A 21,541-nucleotide genomic window follows, 5' to 3' on the forward strand; every position below is an offset into this window, starting at 1 on the left:
AGTTTGACCTTGTAGAGAGAAGGAAAGAAGAGGGTGACTTCTTCAAGAGGGGGATTTTTTTCGATTTTCCCAAGTTTCGGGAGGGCGGTCGCCCCGCAGCTAATCAGAGGGCCGCACACATGGATTTTGTCTGGTACTATGAACTATGGGCCTTTGTTTACTATGTGTTTACATGTACTTAGGGCTTTAGCGGTATATAAAAACATACCTAATGGAGCGGGATTGAACGGCCTTGAATCCGGATTGAACTGGATTGAAGTTAAAGTATGCTAATTCGTATCTGGTAATCCTCAATGTGTGGATGCTATCCAATGAGATTGAGGCCCTAAAGAAGAGAACAGATCTTCTCACATGTAGAGAGAAGCTGCGAAGATGACATCGCGTTTGATCAAATCCTGGGCTTGCTCCATCTTCTGATAGAGGCTCGGATCGCCAACTAATTTGGCCGCATTTTTCACTTCGCGACAAGTCTCGTCCAGTCGGGTGATCACCCGAACGATAGTACCCTCCATCACATCGGTAAGGTCCGTGATGCGGTTGAAAGACATGCCCCGTGCCCATTCATAGACAACTTCAGTAAGACCAAAGCGTGGCGTGCTGGCAAAGTCATTGGCATCATCACTGGACTGGATGACCTGATGCTGGATCTGGCAATCATTAACCTTCTCAGCGATGCGGATAATTTCATCCCTACCCTTCTCCAAGCTAGGAGTAAGGGTAGGATTGGTCTCTGTTTTCTCTTGGAAGACAAAACAAGAGAGGAGGGCAACAATCTCCTCGGGTTCATATTCCGCAAGGACGTTTTCGAGAATCAATTCTGTCAGCACCAGCGCGTCGGCGGAGTGGATCTCGCATGCCACCTTGCCCTTCAATTCCGCACGAGATTGGTCGTCAACGAAACGGAGCTCTTTCAGTACTTGAATGCGCTGCTCATAGTCCGGAAGTAGCTGTAGGTTTCGGTCGGACATCAGTTTCTTCAACTCCGAGATATTCTCCTTGACTTGCCACTCGTCATGTTGCATCTCGAACTATAAGATATGAGCATAGGATTCAACTGAATGGGGGAAAAATCTGAGCACTGACATGTTTGATGAACTCCGGGCATCCTATACAGCTGCATGACTGAGCAATCTCTGCTTGAGCATGTCGCTTATCGAGGATCTCACGAATTTCCATCTCTTTGATGCGCTGCCAGTCAATTTCGTCCCAGGTAGTATCGGTCCAAGGACGGGTGTAGTTGTGTGACTCTGTTTGTGCCCAGTTCACAGCGTCTGTTGTCGGAGTTAGCTTCCTTCGATGCTCAAAATCAGTGGAGAATCCAATGTGCTCTTACCAGCCTTGATGTGCATGTACCAGCTTGGCTTTTGCCAATGAATCTGGGAGACCGTCAAGCACTCGATATCAGGTAATGGAACCCTGACTACACGAAGCTTCATATCATCGGCGCGAGTGGGGAGAGGTTCAAAGTAGGGTCGGAAAGTAGGCAAAAATGGAAGAATGTCCGTGGGATTCCGCGTCTGGCTCAAATTTCCGATTTCGAGGATATGAACGGCTGGCTCCACTGCGGCTCCGGCTGAAAGGCCGTCGCGAACAAGAACACCAGCGTTGCGAAGCCCATCCTGTCTCCCGTGTTAGCATGTTACAAAACTGATACCATCATAACGAAGTCTGCGAAACTCACCCTCCGGTACACGACCAGCCTTTTCGCTGAGAAAAGACGTTTACCAACGGGCGACGAGAGCAAAGCGGTGTGGAGCTGGGCTGTGAGCTTCTGATATTCCATCGCAGCATCATGGCAAGCCTTCAGATCCATGTCACAGACGTCGCAAGGTTCGCGTTTGATTTTCGCAAGACTGGCCTCAGATAGCTGAACTTGTTGCTCGTGTTCCGGTAAGAGAGCCTGTGTGGCATTCTCACTGAAACTTCGTTTGATCATTTCTTCGATCTTCAGTGCTTCCACGCGAAGTAGGTTGAGGATCATGTTGTAAGTGAGTCTGAATTGAGACCTTAGCTTGGTGGGATTGCCCAGGATCATGTTCTTTAACGTGGCAGCAGACGGAGCATCGTCTCTACCACTATTTGTCACAATAACATAGCCCACCTTGTCAAGACCTCTACGACCAGCACGCCCAGCCATTTGCGTATATTCACCGGGCAAGAGATCACGGAAAGCCTTGCCATCGTGCTTGCGGAAACCAGAAAAAACCACAGTTCGTGTGGGAAGATTCAACCCCATCGCGAAAGTTTCCGTGGCAAATAGTACCTTGACTAGAGACTTGGCGAAAAGAATTTCGACGACTTCCTTCATGATGGGCAGGAGGCCGCCATGGTGCACAGCAATACCTCTGCTTAGCAATTCACGAAGATGAAGGATTTGTGGAAGTGCCCGGTCTTCAGGTTTGAGGCGAGTAAGCGAGTTTTCGATGAACATGTGGGTCATACTCTTCTCGCTGGCATTGTTGAAGTCTTGATTTGACAGCGAATTGGCGTTCTCCACGCATCGCTTCTTCGAAAAAACGAAAATACATGCTGGTAGCAACTCTTTCTGGCGAAGATGCGAAACAAGATTCACCCATGTGCCTCTGTCCTGAGCCGCGCTCGTACGACCACCTCCACGGCCAGTGCGAGCGATGTTGCCCACTCCCCGGTTGGAGGACTGTCCGCCGCGTTGTCCTCCACCCCGGGGGCCTCCTCCGCGCTGTGGACCGCCGCGACCAGCGCCTCGGCCACTGCCTCTAGCGTTCGCAACCTGACCGCCTGCCCGGCCTACAGTTACCGCTACCTCTTTCTGGGCTTTGACCTTGTCTCTGCCGGACAGGATGTCATCCGCTTCCTTCCATCCGGACTCGAGGAACCTCTTGTTAGAGTCGACGATCTTGTACTTGTCCTTTCCAGCCCAGAGATAGTGTTCCAGCGGCACAGGTCGCTTCTGTGTCGAAATCACATATATGTCCTTCTTCTTCGTTCGGCCCACCCAGGATGCAAATTCTCGAGTATTGGGCACAGTTGCGGAGAGGAGAATCAACGTCACATGCTCTGGAAGCATGATAATGACTTCTTCCCATACCACTCCTCGTTCCGTGTCATTGACGTAATGCACCTCGTCGAAAATGACGAACTCAACGTCCCGAATAAGATCAGCGCCTCGGTACAGCATACTCCGTAGAATCTCAGTGGTCATGATGAGACAGCTCGCCTCCGCATTAATTTGAACATCACCGGTCAAAATCCCGACGTCGTCAAATTCAACTCTGAAATCGCGGTATTTCTGGTTGCTCAGGGCTTTGATGGGAGACGTGTAAATCGCTTTTGTCATGTGTTTTGCAGCTAATGCGATGGCATATTCGGCCACAACTGTCTTGCCTGCCGAGGTATGAGCCGCAACGAACACTGAATCACCATTCTCAAGGTGATAGACGGCCTCTTTCTGGAAAGTGTCCAGCTCGAACGGCCACTCTTTAGCCATGTCCGGAACCAACTCAGAGAAGTTCGGAATTTCCTTATTGACATCGACAACGTGTGCCCATTCTCTGCCCTTCTGTTTCTGAGTGCCTGCGAGCAACTGGTTACGTGGTTCAAATGCCGGGAACTCGACCGGCAACAAAGCGTCAATATCTTCCTCGTCGCTAACATCATCGGCCTCCGACTCTGTTTCTGCCTGAGACTCGGTGGTTTCCTCGGGCTTATCCGCTTTCAGGTCGCTTTCCTCCTGGAGAAGGGCAGACTCGACTTCCCGGGCACCCTCCTGGGCGTCTTTGGACTTCGGCTCATCGAAGTCGATACTGAAATCAAAGCCAGGAGGTTTTGTCAGAAGGCTGCCTTCGGTACCAAAATCAATGACGCGATCGAGTCCGGATTGCTTTCCAATATGTTTCGATTGCTCCAACTCATGAGCCTCGGCCTCCATCGCTGCCAATGCCTCAATACCCTCCAAGCCGCCTGGGGCGAATGGAACGAAGCCTGCAGATCCTCTGATAAAGTTGGCATGGCTACCAGGTCGGCGGAGAAACGAGGTAGAATTCTTGGCAGTCGCGATCGTACTTGGGACTGTGACTTCACGATACCCAGCGATACGTCCTTCCAATCCTTCTCGCGTGAATCGAATCACCGTTCGTGTCTGGGTTGGAGCCAATTCGAAAAGGTCGGCATAGTCTGTCTGAGTATCCCATCGTCTTCGAAGCCGTTAAAAGTTGCCCCGCAGTCTCTCGAACTCTAACTACTTACTTTTGAAACTTGTCCAGCCATTCGTCGCTGAATTGGTTTGGTGGAGTCAGGAACTCGTCTTCAATCCCCATCAGCACCTCTTCAGTAGGTCGTCGAGCTGGCGCCTGGTGTGGAATTTTCTCCAATTTGCCATTGTTTTCACCTACTAGGCGGGCATCGAAGGTTGTGAGGTTTGATCCTGGGGGACCTCGGCCTGAATCCTCCATTGGAGGATTCAGCGCATCTGTCATTGTATCGACTAATGTGTAAGAGCCAGGGAGTGGCTGTGGTTGTGTCAATGATCAACCTGGCAATAGCCAAGCTTCACGCCGATATGTATGTGACTCGATGGCTTTCCTTGTCGAAAGCGGGCAGCAATACTTTTTTTGACGTGAAGACTGATGGATCAAGAGAGATATGAATGTGAAAGAGTTAGGTCAAGGACACAGTCGAGAGGTAATTCGTTGAGAAAGTTCCAGTCTAGAACCTCACTCAAAGAAAACACTCGAGGCGGTATTCTTTGGCACTACATGACGTCGATCATGTGGGTGGTGAATTGCAGCAAACCTATGCGGAACGGATCATTATAATCCCGAAGATGGACGGGATCTGTGTGGTCCGTGCGGAAAGGATCAACATGCTTCCGAAAAGTGTCACGTACGAAGTCTCGTAGTTTTAAGAAGTAACGATCCTCACCTGAACGGAGGATGAACCTGCACCCACACCATCTGCTGTCTTTGTGTTTGCCCTCTGAGAGGTTGTGACAGGTTCTCTTTGTTTATTCAGGCTTAATTACAGCCTGCTTTCCATAGTTTCATGGATCAGTTTCTCCTTCCTATTTTCCCAATGCCACTACCTCCTAGTCCTACCTAGTTTCGTAGCCTCGACATGATCTATGGAATCATGTATATTCTCCGGGCCCTATAGCAAGCAACTCATATATGACACCTGTGATGGGGTGAATCTCAGTTGACTTCCCGGTCTGTGAAGTGTACTCCGTATGGTATGCAGAATGTGAAAACCGGTGTTTCCAATCGGCTGAAGTCTTTGGCCCGTATTTCGCGAGCCTCCAGCGCTCGTTGCTCTGGAGGCTCGTGCTTTTAGGGTAAATATCACCCTCGTCCTCGTGGGCTCTATGGCCGTTCACGGGGTGAGAGGATTCTATCATCCCGCAGAAGGTGGATCCTAACCTAGGTATTCAGCCTAAGGCTCAGCAACTTGGCTGGGATAACTAGACCTATGAGGTACCTACAACCACCAGGGACTTCCAAGATTGAAAGTTTCTCGCCGATAGACTTACCCTCCAACTCGAGTCTCGGAGTGATCTTTGGTGTGTTTATCGATCTTGATATCGAAATGAAACTCTTGAGACCGCCAAGGAACCTGAGACCTCGGGAACAGTTGTGACATACAACCAATATATCTTCCGGTTTCCAAGATTGACCTGACAGGGGGTTCATCATCACCAACTCTCAGGTATTTGCTTGGTAGACGATCCGATTCCCTAGAGGCAACTACATTACACTCCAATCGAGGCAGCTGCGATGATTGTACAGCTAAGTTATTTTTCCTTTTCTTTATCCATTTCCTAGAAGGACTTAGCAGCAGAGATAAAGGTATGTAACTACACTTTTTGTACTTCGTCAGTCATACAAAGAATTGTGGACACAGCATGGACGATACAAATGTGATGTAGATGGGCATCTGTGCAAAGCATAAAAGGTATGCATAGCGCAGGATAAGTTCATGTTCGAGAAAATTGATAATGTTAGCTTGTCAAAAATGGTTCGAACAAGTGAGGGCTAAAGACCTGATTCTTGTGAAACAGGTCCATGAGCAGGCTTGTCCAGATAAACCTGGGATATTTGTCAACTCTGCATGATCAGAATAACAGAAAAGAAAAATGCGGAAGAATATAAATCACAGTGGAGGAATCCGCCCAATCCTCCACGTGATATCGAAGCCAGAGAGACACTTGTAACACCAGGGCCGGAAATTCAACGACAACGAAAGATGGGGAAGGTTTTCCGATCATGAGTATTGAGTTGAAACTCGAAAATCCCTTCCAATGTGGCAATGTACCTGTCAAGTTAGTCAAGTTCCGCGATACTGACACATGTGATACTCACAATGTGCGCCCATCGGCGCCCCAGCCGACCCCGGCGGTCGAATCTGGCTCCTCGGCACCTGGGCCATGCATTGAAGTTCGGTCCGGGAGGTCGTTTATTATGTTTCTGATCCAGCGGGGAGAGTGTGTCTGCTCAAAACCGAGAAGCTGTTGGCGATGCCTTTGTTCCCTTTCAAAAGAGCGATTATGTACCTCATTGGCAATTTGCCGTTGCCGTCGAAGCCGCTCCGCGGCGACATTGGCACGAATCTCATATGTTGTGAGGCGCGAAGTGTCGTGCCTTCTTTCTGTCCCATGTTGCGTTCGTTCAAAGCGTCGTGAAATAGAGCTTGATGGCTGGGACACGTGGGTCAGGCCATGAAGATCTAGACCAGGATTGAAAAGTCCGGTCGGTTCGGTTGGGGGCTAACCTCGCTGTTCCCTGCGTCAGGATCGGCACCAGCCCGAGAGATGATCTCGGACGCAAGTGATGGGAGTTCTGAAGGTGAGGTGGAATAGCTGAGGGTGATGCTCGATTGGCGATCGGGGCGAGAGGACGCCGCTTCGGAGGACCGACTTCCTTGAGACAGAACTACAGAGCTCTGGCGTCTTGGATGGGACGCAGTGCGGCTCAAGTGACTATCCCGGGAGACATCAGAGGAATCGTAGTGATGCAAAGGCGAAGTAGGACGATTGGTGCGACTGGCACCACCTGTGGAAACATGACTTCGTGGACGAGTCCCTGGCTCAGGGTGAAGGCTTGCCCTGGCTGGGCGCTCGGGTCGCTCAGTAAGTCCTTCTTCCAGCCGGGACGTCCAGCGCGCCGTGTTCAAGAACTCCATGATCAGCCGTTCTCTCTCGGTGAGGTCTTGAATCAAAGACTCCCGCAGAGAAGAACGCTCCGTTTCCTCTCCATCCCGCTCCGTCAGAAAATCTTCGCTATCATGTCTTCCTCGTGATGTAGCTTCTAGGAGTTCTTCGTCCAGGGCTTGTCGTTCGAGGTTCTCGGACGAAAATTCGGTGTACACCTCTTGAAGCTTCGGGTCATCGGAGTCTAAATGAAGTATTTGCCTGCGCATGAACTGTTGGCGAACATCTGCAACGCCGGCTCTGCCGTGACCCTCGAGCCACACAAGAAGGTCCCATGGCTCGGGTGAAAAGGCCATACAACGGACAGCACCGCCCTCGGCACATGATCTTGAGGCCGGAAATTGACAAAGTACCGGAGTGTCGTCCTCCGAGTTGCTAAGATCTTTGTAGATGGACGGGACATCGATAACCGTAATGATTCCAGATTGGGATCCTATGGCACACAGGCGACTGGATGGCGAGAAAGCAACGGTGAAGCAGCACGCATCATCCGCCCGCAGGCCAATCTGCAGCTCCAATCGATTGATAAGCTCCCAGTCCCACCCTGTGAGCCTCTCCCCTGATTCAGTTGTCGCAGTGGATTCCAGATCTCGAGTGATTTCATAAAAATAGGCGTGATTTTCATCCCCTACCGCGGTGAGCAGCTTCGAGTCTGGGGAGATAGTCGCATAGTTCATGCAAGTCGGATGATGAAGAATCTTGAGGACCTTTGCACGAGACAGTGAATACACTGTGACGGTCCGATCATTGTTGCTGTGCATCATAGTCAGCATGGTCAGCAGATGCACAAGTTTACGACCAGCACCAACCTCAAAACTGCGATGTCTTCATCCGCCAGGTCCTCGCTGCCACCATAGAAACGATGAATTACCACCGAATTAACTATGCTGCCACCAAACCTGTGGAGTTCTACTTCGGGGGATGTTCGGCTGCTCCGATAGCGGGTTGACATGGACTCGCTGTTGAAATCGGTCGGCGACGTCATTAGCGACGGTGGGTCGAGATCGAGCGGGAGCGCACTATCCACCTCGGCCTGGAATGAAGGCGCATTCCCATGGCCTCGCGACTCGTGGTCACCGATCCGAATAAAAGCGCATTCACCATTCTCAGGACCTCCGACTGCGATCCAACCATGTCCGGCGGCAAGACAGCGCGGCTCAAATGGAATCACCGCTACACTCTCACGCTTTTGCGCCGATACGTGTATTGCGTACACGATCCTCTCGACCACGACATAGATGCGATCGGCATCAGCCGTACTGATATAGTTGCGAAGCTGTGTGTGGCTAAAATATAGAACTAGGTTTTAGTTCGTTGCCTGCGATATGAAGCTAAATGGGTGGATTCAACACACAAGTTGGGGATCTTGAACGGGAAGAAGCGTCGCTTGGTCGGGAGGATAAGAGCCTCGGTCGGGCGATGCCTAAGTCAACGATCAACGTTAAGAAACAGAAGTGCATTGACGGTGGAAAAGGATCAGGCTCACAGCAGAGTTGAATCCGAGGTCATGGTGGAGATAGCTAGGCTGGTGACATTGTTCGAGCGGGGAAGTTCGAAGTCAAGAGGAATGGCTCCCCCCGTTTCAGTTTCACCGTCAACCGTTATTATTCAGGTAGCGATGGGCTCAGGTATTCTTGAATTCTTGAATAATTTCTTTCAAAGAACAGTCTGCAGTTGAAAGTCAAATGGCTGTTCAAGGATGACGTAAGACTTTACTGGGACAAAAAGCCGGGGAACAGCAAATTCCAACGAATGCGGTTTATCTGTGACCCCGGAACCGGCCAAGCTTAATATTCATGACGATGCACTACATCTATATGGCGTTAAGGCGTTTCTTTTCATGTTGACATCTTATAGATTACTGAACTGAAATAATTGGGAAAGATAATGTTGACTAGTCAGTGACAATACCTATACTCCGTATGCCTAGCACATGTAAAAACCACCTTGCCAGTCTCTCAGTACCACTACCTAAGAATCGATCTAGACTAGGCGCCGTTCCTCCCTAGAGCGCATTAGTTGCCATGATTATCTAGACCCAGGCGGTAAATCCAGCTCTCTTCCCAATCTTGTCTCAGGTTCACCAAATCAATGGCAACAAGGTGTTTGCCAGTGAAGTCACACGACACGTTGAGAGTCTGGCTGGTTCACCCTCTGGAGATAACACACCATTGTCATGCAAACACCTCTTAGGAATACTTATTGCGACGGCTTCCGGGCTTTTCAATTTTGTGTCCTCGGATAGTAATTGACACGTTGTTTTGGAGTGGAGCACACTATTGAAGTATGCACTCGGGAAGCTGATACATAGCTTGGAGCTCCCAACCTCCAGGGCTGGCCCAGCGGAATCATATGCCATCGAGCTCCCAAGTCCGTGGCAAGTCAAAATAGTAGATAAGCAAAAGCCCAGAGAAACGAGCATACGGCATAGAATCCGAAGATTGATTCTCAGATAGCACTCATATGGAGCATCATCGGTCTCTCAGTGATCCTCTCACGATGTCATTCGCATGGACGGCACCGAGAAGGCGGTGAGCTCGGCTACCAAGGAGGCGTTGACACTAAATCGCACGCTGATTGGACAAAACCCGTGATTCTACCAAGTTCGACGGGCCGAAGGTCTCCGTAAATTTCTATTTCCCTTTCCCCTTCTTTTCGATTCCATCTCTCCATCTCCATCTCTTCATCCCTTCTTCTACCCTTTATTAACTCTGCGATTGAGTCGTCGAGTGTTACGTTTTCTCTTTCTTCTTTAGTTAATTAATTCTCCTTTCACAATGCTTCCTCGCACACTCTCTCGCGGAGTAAGTTCACCCTTCCAAGGAGAAAGAAGAAATCGCTACGCGTCGCACGACACTAACACAATATCTCACAGCTTCCGCGTGCTGCTTTCACTCGCACTCCTGCTTCCAGACTCCCCGCCTCATTCCGGAGATGGAACTCCACAGAGGAGAAGGTGAAGGGCCAGGTCATCGGTATTGATCTTGGTAAGTTCTGGCGCAAGATGAACCACTGTTCAACATCGACAAGATTCTAATCTATCAATTACAGGTACCACCAACTCTGCCGTGGCTGTTATGGAGGGCAAGACCCCTAAGATCATTGAGAACGCTGAAGGTACGTGGCAATGAAAATTTTTTGCCCCTGCGGACAACTGGTCAGAGCTTTGAAGCTCGGATCAAGGCCACTTTTTACATGACCACATAGGCTTGATAGAATGAAAAACTGACAGTCATGCAATAGGTGCTCGCACTACTCCTTCCGTTGTCGGTTTCGCCCAGGATGGTGAGCGCTTGGTCGGTATTGCCGCCAAGCGTCAGGCCGTCGTCAACCCCGAGAACACTTTGTTCGCTACTAAGCGTCTGATTGGCCGCAAGTACACCGACGCTGAGGTTCAGCGTGACATTAAGGAGGTTCCCTACAAGATCGTCCAGCACACCAACGGCGACGCCTGGGTTGAGGCCCGTGGCCAGAAGTACTCTCCTTCCCAGGTTGGTGGTTTCATCCTCAACAAGATGAAGGAGACCGCCGAGTCCTACCTCAGCAAGCCCGTTAAGAACGCCGTCGTTACTGTTCCCGCGTACTTCAACGACTCCCAGCGTCAGGCTACCAAGGATGCTGGTCAGATTGCCGGCCTGAACGTCCTCCGTGTCGTCAACGAGCCTACCGCTGCTGCTCTTGCCTACGGTATGGAGAAGGAGGCCGACCGTGTCGTCGCTGTCTACGATCTTGGCGGTGGTACTTTCGATATCTCCGTCCTCGAGATCCAGAAGGGTGTCTTCGAGGTCAAGTCCACCAACGGTGACACTCACCTTGGTGGTGAGGACTTCGATATCCACCTCGTCCGCAACATTGTCGCCGAGTTCAAGAAGGAGACTGGTGTTGACCTCACCGGTGACCGCATGGCCATCCAGCGTATCCGTGAGGCTGCCGAGAAGGCTAAGATCGAGCTGTCCTCTTCTCTCCAGACTGAGATTTCTCTTCCCTTCATCACTGCTGGAGCCAGCGGTGCTCTGCACATCACCCAGAAGATGACCCGTTCCCAGCTCGAGGCTCTCGTTGAGCCCCTGATCAACCGCACCGTTGAGCCCGTCCGCAAGGCCCTCAAGGACGCCAACCTCCAGTCTGGTGATATCCAGGATATCATTCTGGTCGGTGGTATGACCCGTATGCCCAAGGTTACCGAGTCGGTCAAGTCCATCTTCGGCCGTGAGCCCTCCAAGTCCGTCAACCCCGATGAGGCTGTCGCCATCGGTGCCGCCATTCAGGGTGCCGTCCTCGCTGGTGAGGTCACCGACGTTCTCCTGCTCGATGTCACCCCTCTCTCCCTCGGTATCGAGACCCTCGGCGGTGTCTTCACTCGTCTGATCAACCGCAACACCACCATCCCCACGAAGAAGTCACAGACCTTCTCCACCGCTGCTGATATGCAGACCGCTGTCGAGATCAAGGTCTACCAGGGTGAGCGTGAGCTCGTCCGTGACAACAAGATGCTGGGTAACTTCCAGCTTGTTGGCATTCCCCCGCTTCCCGTGGTGTTCCCCAGATCGAGGTCACCTTCGACATTGACGCTGACTCTATTGTCCACGTCAACGCCAAGGACAAGTCCACCAACAAGGATCAGTCCATCACCATTGCTTCCGGCTCCGGTCTTTCCGATGCTGAGATCCAGTCCATGGTCGAGGAGTCCGAGAAGTACGCCGAGACCGATAAGGAGCGCAAGGCCGCTATTGAGGCCGCCAACCGTGCCGACAGCGTCTTGAACGATACCGAGAAGGCTCTCAAGGAGTTCGAGGACAAGCTCGACAAGACCGAGGCTGAGGGCATCAAGGAGAAGATCGCTACTCTCCGCGAGTACGTCGTCAAGAGCCAGTCTGGCGAGGGCGCCACCACTGCCGAGGAGCTCAAGGAGAAGGTTGATGAGCTCCAGACTGCCAGCTTGACCCTCTTCGACAAGATGCACAAGGCCAACAACGAGCAGCAGCAACAGCAGCAGCAGGGTGGTGAGCAGCAGGGTGAGACCAAGCAGTAAATGCTTTCCTCTGTAACTGCCGCACCTGAACCCTCCGTGGTTCCTGTATTTTTCTACCCATTTCCTTTTTCTATTTCCCTGTGTTAAGAGACTCCCTGGTTTTTCGCATCTTTGTTTTTCGCATTTACCTGTACACATACTTTCAAGGCCCTTTTACCCTTTTTTGCGTTTTCTGGTGTACCGGTGTTCGACTACCACCCATTCATGATCCTTCATTTTCTTCTCTTCTGCCCTCGTGCTACTGTTCAGGTTTATTGCCTGTCGGTGGTCGTGTCGGGATTGTCTACAATTGTATCTAATGACACTACGACAAAGTGGGGGCCACAAAAAAGGATGTGGTAGGCTTTGGCTTGGGACTGTGACTATAGAAATCGGACAATTCTCCTCTCGCTTCACATTATGTTTCTTTCTAATTTGTAAGTTTAGATCCCAGCTGTAGGAGCATTATCCAGCAACGTGCATGTCCATTTGCTTGGATTGCGAGCACTTCGATTGTTATTCACTGGCTCGCGGATGCAGAGGTTACTTGTCCCGGCCTATCAGCTTCCACCTCTGCTGGGTACAGGCCAGTCCAGACCGTTGGGCACACGGCAGACAACACATTGCTCGAGTCTCAATTGCAATCTGATATGATGTGGTACTCTGCAGCATGTAGCCGTTTCCACTCTGTCCACACATAGCATGACAAGCAGACATCCCAAGTATCATCGTAGCGGCAAGTATCAAGGATTCCCTCGAATGAGGGTCCTCATTGGGCATACACATGGTAGGTATCAGTGATAGGCATGAACCTTTCCGCATACGCAACATGTATTAGCTGGATCATGCGGCGTACAGTGAGCCGAGATGATATCCATCAATCAAATGGCCAATAACGCTCATATTCAGCCCTTTCCTCGTCAGTTTCAGCCAATTGCTTCAATATCAGACCCTTTACTTCATCAAGGGCAGTTTTGCAATCATGATAACGCTCGTGCTCGATAAAGCCCTTGTCAGGCCACAAATCGCCCAGTCTCTCCTTGGCCTCTGCGACGAGCTCAGTTCCTGCCACTGCGTCATCACTATCCTCTTTGATACGCTCGTAGTCTGCTTCCGAAAAGTTAAACGGGAATGGCACATCGCTCGTGACGGCAGGTAAGTCCGCCCAGGTGTCCCTCAGGTCGACCAAAAGCGATAGGAAGTGTGCCTCGCCGTATTCAAACATTCAATGAGCAAGAAATATCAGACCGTACGCTGTTGTCTTTCGAAACTCGATTGTTCGATATAAATCTGGGTTTTTGGCTTGCATGAGTTTTCTCCATGCAATGAGGACGTTTTGGATCGTATATTCCTGTACGGCCGCGGAGCGTTCTTCTGGTGTAAGCCCGGAGAGAGCGGGTCGTGGTGCAGGGTCGAGGGTCTCTGGTTCGAGGCCATCCCAGTCGAGGAAAGCAGGATCGATATTGTGGTTAAAGAGGGGTGAGATATGAGTTGACTGCCAGTCGATGATACCCGTAATTGTTCCGGGATTATCCGGGTCTACGAAGACGTTGTCATTATGCAAGTCATTGTGCCAGAGGTAGGGTTTGGTGATGGCTGTATCCTTGGGAATAAGGGCATCGAGGACTTGTTGGTAGTAAGCTAAAGCAGTCCTTTTATTTCCCGTGTCTGGTCGGTAGAGGTTAGGGCCACAGAACAAGGCCAGCTGTTTAGGGGCTTTTAGACACTGAATAGCCTTCATCTCTCGCATGCCGACTGCCTGGAGAAACTGCATTAAAGAAGCCCCTACAAACTTATTAGTGATTGCACGGGAATGATACGAATCACAACGTACATGGCCCCTTATCAACGTCCAGAATCGATCGGCCTGCATCACACCAGTCCCGGCCTGTAGACAGACCAATAACGAACTCTGAATCACCGACGGCCTTGCCATCCTTGATATAGTGGCTACCTTCTGGTGGCTGGACATCTCCCTTATAATACAAGCTCCCGTAATGAGAGAAAGAAACGCTCAGCCATCGCTTCTGGAGGCGTGCCATAGCAAGAAGGACTTGGAGCTTCTGAGTTAATTTCATCGTGCCCCATACTTGGGACAGCGGAACACCTTCGACCTTATCCATGATGATAAATTCAGCCCCCACGGGATGCGTTTCTGCTTGCGAGTTCCACGCGTATACGCGAGGCGCTGGTGTGTCAAGAATCCTTCTGGCCTCATGGTCCAAGCATGTTAGCAGACTTGGTGTTGATGGGGTTCAGGATAAACCCACAAAATCCATCGTGGCCACTTCACTGGCAGTGGTATAGTGCGGAACGCCGGCATTCGGGTTTGGCACCTTGGCTATTATTTCTCGTCCATCATCCATAGACATAAGGAAGGCTTTGTTGAACATGCCGTCGGGATACTTCTTGATATCGACGCATCGAGCGGCTCCGATTGAATCTGCTGCGACTCTTGCGAGCCTGTTAAGGTCGAATCTAATCTCTCGCTTTCGGAGGTTCTCTGCCTCATCGACAATAAAGCGGCCACGCGTGAATTTGAAGAATTCACTGTTGGAATTCCAATCTGATACATGTTAGGCTTATGCTAATGGTGCTCAAAATGTATTTGCTTACCGGTCTCGGAAGAGCCTGAGTCCATGCTAGCGACATTATAATCATGTGTCAAGTTTGAAGCTCTAGGGATTGAGCAGAAGTGTCGTTTTGAGCCTGTGTTTATACTGCGAATAGAGCACCCAAGACGCGTGGGTCGGCGCATATTTAATGGATCCTCTTTGATCTTGCTTATCAGAAAGTCAGGTGGCTCTTGAATCTTGATCCCGGCTTTAAATTGCTAGACGCTGCTTTTTGCACGCGTCAAGACTGACAGTGCAGGTGTTGTGGAGGGAGAGTAGGCAGTTGCAGAACAATTGGGATGCCAAATTGCTTGGACCCAATTGACTTTGGTTCTCGGCCCGTATCCGAGAATACGCTAATCCGTTTTAGGTTACGCAAACATAGGACTGTTGCTTCACCATCTCATATTGTTAATTCGAGTTCTCCGCAATGGGCAAATTTGCGCTCTATAGGGCTTTGGAAGGTTGCAAAAATTGGAGTGGCCCAAGTCCAGGGCAAATTCTTGATATGATAAGCTGCCTTGAACGTGCTGTGAGAAAAAATGGTTTGGCAGGATAATGCCATCCGAGTTCCAACTAAACTGAGCTGGAGAATGATTCTTCCGTTGCCTTAGGTATTCAAGCTCCACTCTTTGAATCTGAGGTCTTCTTTGATCACTGATTCCGGGTTCCCACGGGGAAACACCCTCGTAGAAGCAGGAATAGGTCATGATGCTCGATTTTTGGAACCATGTAATCAGCAGATGACCCAGACCTGGGAAAATAGAAATCATGTATAGAGCCAGCTGGGGATGGAGAACTATGGAAGGTAGCCGTGGAGAAAGAATAATAGAGAGCTCCGTGTTATCACGATGAAGAAGCGAGCAATGGATTTTGCTGCAGCTTCTAATTTTCTACCATTTGTCTGCTCAAGTCGACCTGACTCTAAGGGGGTTCTGTTGGAGAATGAGATAGTTAAAGGGACCCGGTGACTCATATATGGTACAACCTATGAACAATCTTGTGTTTGGGCGAAAGCAAAGTCGTATGGAAAAGGCCAATAAGGTTAGAAAACGATGGGAATATGCAAGCGATGAGCAGACAGCGCACCTGGTTGTCGGATTCTCTCCACTTTATACGAGCAATCCATTACCCGCAGGGAAACATGATTTAGCCTCACAATGTGAATTGGAAGGATATCTCTACCAGGCCATTCTGGACCTCGAGTCGCTGGTGAAGAGCGAATCAATCTTGCAGGCTTCCCTGCAGCAGTGCCAGCAAATCATCGTTTCAAGCTCGTATATTTGTTGTACACGCCAGTTGGGCTGCCACAGTGGGTCATGTTTTGCAGTGACAATGGTCAATCAATATGTTTCTTTCTTATTTGAGGAGTGTTTGGGGGAATTGATGCAGAACATTTGAACTAGCTAAACAGGGTAATATTGTAACTAGTCGTTACTCCATTATGGATCCAAATGTAATATGTAGTTAGTTAGGGCACGATGTATTACCCATGCCGGTGCTGTCCAACCAGGGATCTCCATAAAGTAGACCCAACTACGGAATAACACTGGCTTGCCAGCAGTATACAAGAACTCTATGTGCAAGCTGAATGAATTGAATCCTGGTTCCAAGCCGAAAATTTTCCAACATCCACATAACATCCCCTTCGCCCATTCGTCGATCACTTCTTGTGTGAGACCATCGTTAGCGTGCCCCTAGTCCAGTTGATTATTTTCCATTTCCCCACTCTGTTGACATGAACTTTTTCTTTTTTGATTTTCCCTCTTGCTCCAGGCCTTTTGCCCTAACTATTGTCTCGCTCGTTCCCATCAGCTAAGCCCTGGCGCTTACTAGGGACCCATGTATTGACAGCGGAGATAGGCTGGAGTCACTGGAACAGGAAATCCGGATTGGACCCAGTCTAGCTACAGTTTGAGTGCACTAAATCTTATTGGACTGTGGTTTCCTTGATTTCTGTACATCCAGATGTGTGGTTAATTACAACATACCTATTGCATCCCGATGATCTAGAATGGATTGCTTTAGGATGGAAGTAGGACTCTCTGAGTTGGTTGGGATAACCCTAACAGGGCTCAATAGCAGAAAATGAGATACATGAGAAACTAAATATATTGATGCCACAGAATACGAAGACAATATTTTTCTTCCTGTTGATATTGTATCCACAATGTATACGGAGTAAAAGAAGACAACACAACAATCTTCTTCCCGCTTCCATGGCTACCATGGAACTTCTCAGGAACAAGTTCTTCCCCCTGTGTTACATAATGATCCCCAGGATGAGCAAACCAGGGCTTGGCAGTGATGAGAGGGTAGATCTGTTGCTTGTCATTGGTCCGTTCATACCGGATTAAGGAGCTTGGACTGGAAATTGCATTGGGGAGGCTCTGATTTGAGGGTTGACTATGGTTTAGCGTCTACTCCGTACATAAGTACACAATAACTTATTCCATGCTAGCTATTTTGTAGGTCGGTGTCTAAGTTGGATATTTGACCTTGTCATGCAAGGCAGATTCTTGATTCTAGCCGGGTCCTATGTACATAATTGCTACAACATACATTGTCAAATGAGCAAACAATTCTTCAAACAAAATGGTTAGGGCATTTTAGATTAGAACGGACCAATGAGAGGCTTGAAAGACTGCAGTCAGAATTTTTAGACTCGTCACCTTCCCCCTGAAGGATGTCAAGTGACTTTTTCCTCAATTTACTTAGTTGACGATCATTGGTTAGATGAGGCTCCATTCTGAAGATACTACAAACGGAAAAAGAGCTCTACGGCTGTTGTGATTTGATTACGCGCTAGCGTCGAGCCAGATCCATGGATGCGTTGTTGTCTTTCCACTGGTTTAGGAAGTTTGAGAGCCACTCCGGGAAATTAACAACATTCAACTTTTCTATTGTTGTAGTATGTGTACTGTGTATTGTTTGCTGTTGGATATAGATTGTTATTTTCAAGCTCCTAAACCCTGATCCAATACCGATCTATCTTCTGTACACACGCGATCAATCACATCGAGATCCCCTGAGACGATCCCTTACACCGTTACGGGAAATTTCAAGATAACGGGGGTGCAGAAGGGCCGCACTAGTGGATGTCCTTTCTTATTTTCTTCTATTTCTATTTTCTATTATTACATTTTATTCCAGTCTCCTACAGTGTAATTAATGTTTTTTTTTCATAGAATAGTTAGCTCAAGGCCTAAACGTCAATCATTTCCAGACTGTCGACCCATAGATCGGAGATGGGTCTTCCCTTTCGATCCTTGTCTCATCCTGTTTTTTCTACTTTTTTTGTGTTTTCCTTTTTCCTTCGACTTCTGTAACTCTTGTCTCGCTGAGAGCATTCGAATCATAATCTCTGCCACCATCATGACAGCTGCACCACCAGTGCATCACCCTGGCCCAGAGACTGGGATGCCCGGCCATCTGGTCAACCATATGCCTCGCTATCATCCCATTGCCATGAATCCCAATCCGCCTCCACACCAAATGCCTCCTCCAGAACAGATGATGCAGAGCCACCATTTCCGTCATTTCGCGCCACCCATGCATGAACAGCATCCTCCGCAGGGAGTCCCTCCTGTACCCACTCCAGCTTCTCTGGAACATATCGAAGCTCGACTACGGCATTTAGAGCATGAGGAAATGGCCCGGAATGCTACTCGTAGTCGTGTTCTGGCAATGCGCAAACAAGAGGACGAGGAATTCCGGGCAATGACGGAACGGGCTGAGGCCGAGGAAGAGGTAAGGCTGAATTGATGTCCATCTGTGGGAATGGAACGAAAGCTCAAATCATCGTAACAGGATCTTCGAAGACAACGCAAGAAGTTAAAGAGAGAATCTATGGGTCTGGGCCTCAACGCCGTGACCGATTCGCCGCCTCTACGGCCTACACCACCTCGCCGGTTATCAGAGACCAGTGCAGCAACTACATTGGCTTTCTTCAAACAGCAGAGTCCCCCCGAACCGCGCCAAACACCTCTACCACCTTCATCACAGCCACCACCCTCAATGCCACCACCACCACACATGCACGCGCAACCCCATCATCAAGCTCCCCCACAACCCCCACCATCCCAGCATCAGCACCCAATGCTTCCCCACGACTCAATACACAGTGCAGGCTCCATCCGCCGCAAACAAAAGTACACCATCAAAAACGTAGAAGCATGGGGCGAGCGTCACGGTCGACCAGCAGCCCACGACCCCTCCGGACGGGCATTATGGAAGCGTCCATCTGACGGAAGCCTAGTATATCTCACCTGCCCGATTCAAGGCTGCGGGAAATCCGACTTCGTCACCCTCCACGGCTTCATGTGCCACCTCACCAAGAAACACAAAGACCGCACTCTGGGCAGCCAATCCCGCGCCCTCGAAGTCTGCGGCGTAGTGTACGACCCGAACGCCCCCCTCCCACCAGTCATGAACCACCGCGCCTCGACAGAAGGAAGCCCGCTGGGCTCAACCATGGACCCCGAGGGCGAGCCACACGACGAGGAGATGGACTCCGACTCCGAGGGCGAGATGGAGCGCGAAGCCTCCTACCGCGTCAAAGCAGAAGTGCTAGATCGGTTCATGCCCGACGCCGAGGGCACACCCATTGATTCGGCGGCAACACCCCCCAAACCGGCGCAATCCGCATCAACCAAGCAATCCATCTCGTCTATTATCGACCGCACCCCGGACACCGAACCCAGAGAGGCGCTGGCTACCCTGCCGCCCTCGGAATCTGTTCAGGGCCCCTCACCTACACCCACTGAGTCGTCTGTGCCAGCCAAGCGCAAGTACGAGTTCTCGCCGCCGACAGCGGAAAAAGAGAACGCGGAGCCTTAGGGTGGGCTTGCAGAATAATGTTAATTATTTAGCTGTCGATTTCCGCCGGCAATGCATATTACACCTACATAATTCTTTCTTGGGCAGCTTGGATGTTAGCGCCCTCGATATGATAATCAATCACATCACGTTACTCGAATTTCTTGGTTGTGTCTGGCTTTAGCATTCTGTCTTGGCTGCCTCTTCAACCTGGGTGGTTTCGTCTTGCATTTTCTTTGAATATAGCGACTTTGACGCGGCGCGTTATTGGGACATTTACATAGACTGCCTTGTCCATAGCTCATTGCATAGCATGAATTCATCTCACATATTCATCCATCTTACATTCCGAATCAATTTTTATTCTTTCGATATTAAGATCTGACTTGTCTATGTCTAGTACCTACCCCAATGGATTGTGTCGTAGCTACCGCAACAGCTTCACTATTACTCCTTCGCCAACAACAAATGCACCAAATACCCAGAACCACCCCCCAACCCCTTCCCCAGAACCTCATCACTCACCCTCCAAACCCGAAACTCTCTCATCGCCTCCCTCAACCAAGCCTCAAACACATCCGGCGATCTTTGCTGCTGCGCAATAATACAAACCGTCGGCCTCCGCCCTTCCTGAGCACCATCTACATAAACCGGCCTCAGCCGACAAATCTCCGCGCAAGTCCGTACAAACGGCGCAACAAGCGCTTCGTTATAGACACAATCGCACGAGAGAAGCAGATCAAAGCCTCTATCTTCCTCGTCTTCGGCACCGTCCGCATCGATGCATTCTTTCAGCGAGGCGGCCTGGTCCGTTTCCCAGTCCAGAGTCGTGAAGGAGACATTATTGATTGCGCTTGGAGTCGCCGACGCCGACACCTTTGACTTTGGTTTGGAACCCTTGCTTTTGCTCTTTGATTTGCTGGTAGTCGTCGAGACGTTGGCGTCAAGATTGGTGCGGAATAGTTTGCGCACGTATTCTTGGTCTGTGGCGATGTAGTGCTGTACGCTGGGCGCTAGTGATAGGGCGACTAGGGCTGATATACCGGTGCCTAGCTCTGCTACGGTTGAGGTGTGGGTGAGGAGGGTATGGGTCCAGAGGGGGTTGGAGGGGCTTGAGATCCATTCTGCGAAGATGGGGGTGATTTTCCATAGGACTGCTTTGGTTAGTTTTGTGTGAATTGTGAGAGGAATTGTAGATGGGTGTAAATGGGTGTGATCAAAAGAACGGATTATGGGTCTTAGGGCATGTAGTCTGGGGAGTAGAGAGAGAAAGCCAAGCTATGTATCCGAGGTTTATGGGGGAAAATGCCAAGGGATAATTGAGCAGGTGATACCGTAGAGCTCGTGTTGGAGACGAAGAGCTCTTGTGTGCATGGCCAAGCAAGACACGAACGAAAACAAAACGCTAAATGTAACGATTCGAGTGCAAATGAGAGACATTTCCCCCGATAGCCGAGGCAGGTGGATTTCAACCGTCCCTCGGACCTGGTCTGGGCTCGGATAAAAGACATGGGGTAGAAAAAACGTGTCTGTGCTTTGGATATGTTTTTCGGGGGCAAATCAAAACGGAACTGGGGTAGGAGAATGCAGATCACATAGTGGTACCTGTCGTGCAGTAGACTTACCGGCGCCTGTCGTTCCTCCGGCTCGATGGGAGGAGAGTAATGATGGGGACTGGTGGATGGTGTAGTCGTTGCCGTTGATCGTGACCTCTACTGATGGCGCGCGGGCATCGAGCATGCCCAGATTGTTGGTTGGGATGTCTTGCGCGAATAGGAGGAAGGATTCTATAAGAGTTCAGTGGCTATACTTCGTAAAGCGTGGGGTGGCGTACCCTCATCCACGTCAATGACTTCTTCGCCAATGGTGGCGAGGAAATCGGTGATCTGGTTCATGGTGCTTTCTGGAGATATTGAA

The 21,541-nt window shown here is 50.0% G+C and overlaps 7 protein-coding genes across 7 annotated transcripts; 2 read left to right on the forward strand and 5 right to left on the reverse strand.

The window, feature by feature from the left end:
* Positions 1-347: 347 nt before the first annotated feature.
* N7515_002659 (SKI complex RNA helicase subunit SKI2) lies at positions 348-3,907 on the reverse strand (the record flags this gene model as incomplete). Its single annotated transcript, XM_056663403.1, has 4 exons — positions 348-1,028; positions 1,084-1,271; positions 1,334-1,619; positions 1,682-3,907. The coding sequence occupies 4 exons, from the start codon at positions 3,905-3,907 to the stop codon at positions 348-350; spliced, it is 3,381 nt and encodes a 1,126-aa protein (XP_056525516.1).
* Positions 3,908-4,220: 313 nt separating this feature from the next.
* On the reverse strand, positions 4,221-4,454 carry N7515_002660 (DEAD/DEAH box RNA helicase (Ski2); the record flags this gene model as incomplete). The annotated part of the gene is made up of 1 exon (XM_056663404.1): positions 4,221-4,454. One exon carries the CDS (start codon positions 4,452-4,454, stop codon positions 4,221-4,223), a length of 234 nt encoding a protein of 77 aa, XP_056525517.1.
* Positions 4,455-6,200: 1,746 nt separating this feature from the next.
* N7515_002661 (uncharacterized protein) lies at positions 6,201-8,689 on the reverse strand (the record flags this gene model as incomplete). The annotated part of the gene is made up of 6 exons (XM_056663405.1): positions 6,201-6,285; positions 6,333-6,667; positions 6,742-7,933; positions 7,990-8,466; positions 8,535-8,603; positions 8,667-8,689. 6 exons carry the CDS (start codon positions 8,687-8,689, stop codon positions 6,201-6,203), a joined length of 2,181 nt encoding a protein of 726 aa, XP_056525518.1.
* A 1,268-nt stretch (positions 8,690-9,957) lies between these two features.
* Positions 9,958-12,212, forward strand: N7515_002662 (Hsp70 family protein; the record flags this gene model as incomplete). The annotated part of the gene is given in 5 exon segments (XM_056663406.1): positions 9,958-9,984; positions 10,056-10,167; positions 10,232-10,297; positions 10,424-11,715; positions 11,727-12,212. 5 exon segments carry the CDS (start codon positions 9,958-9,960, stop codon positions 12,210-12,212), a joined length of 1,983 nt encoding a protein of 660 aa, XP_056525519.1.
* Positions 12,213-13,068: 856 nt separating this feature from the next.
* N7515_002663 (uncharacterized protein) lies at positions 13,069-14,832 on the reverse strand (the record flags this gene model as incomplete). The annotated part of the gene is made up of 5 exons (XM_056663407.1): positions 13,069-13,366; positions 13,445-13,976; positions 14,026-14,404; positions 14,462-14,757; positions 14,808-14,832. The coding sequence occupies 5 exons, from the start codon at positions 14,830-14,832 to the stop codon at positions 13,069-13,071; spliced, it is 1,530 nt and encodes a 509-aa protein (XP_056525520.1).
* Positions 14,833-18,181: 3,349 nt separating this feature from the next.
* N7515_002664 (uncharacterized protein) lies at positions 18,182-19,645 on the forward strand (the record flags this gene model as incomplete). Its single annotated transcript, XM_056663408.1, has 2 exons — positions 18,182-18,556; positions 18,617-19,645. 2 exons carry the CDS (start codon positions 18,182-18,184, stop codon positions 19,643-19,645), a joined length of 1,404 nt encoding a protein of 467 aa, XP_056525521.1.
* A 426-nt stretch (positions 19,646-20,071) lies between these two features.
* On the reverse strand, positions 20,072-21,519 carry N7515_002665 (S-adenosylmethionine-dependent methyltransferase; the record flags this gene model as incomplete). The annotated part of the gene is made up of 3 exons (XM_056663409.1): positions 20,072-20,778; positions 21,250-21,411; positions 21,459-21,519. The coding sequence occupies 3 exons, from the start codon at positions 21,517-21,519 to the stop codon at positions 20,072-20,074; spliced, it is 930 nt and encodes a 309-aa protein (XP_056525522.1).
* Positions 21,520-21,541: the final 22 nt, after the last annotated feature.

The sequence above is a fragment of the Penicillium bovifimosum genome (genome assembly GCF_028826915.1).
Source record: "Penicillium bovifimosum strain IBT 22155 chromosome Unknown utg000002l_segment0_segment0, whole genome shotgun sequence".
Taxonomy (NCBI): Eukaryota; Fungi; Ascomycota; class Eurotiomycetes; order Eurotiales; family Aspergillaceae; genus Penicillium; species Penicillium bovifimosum.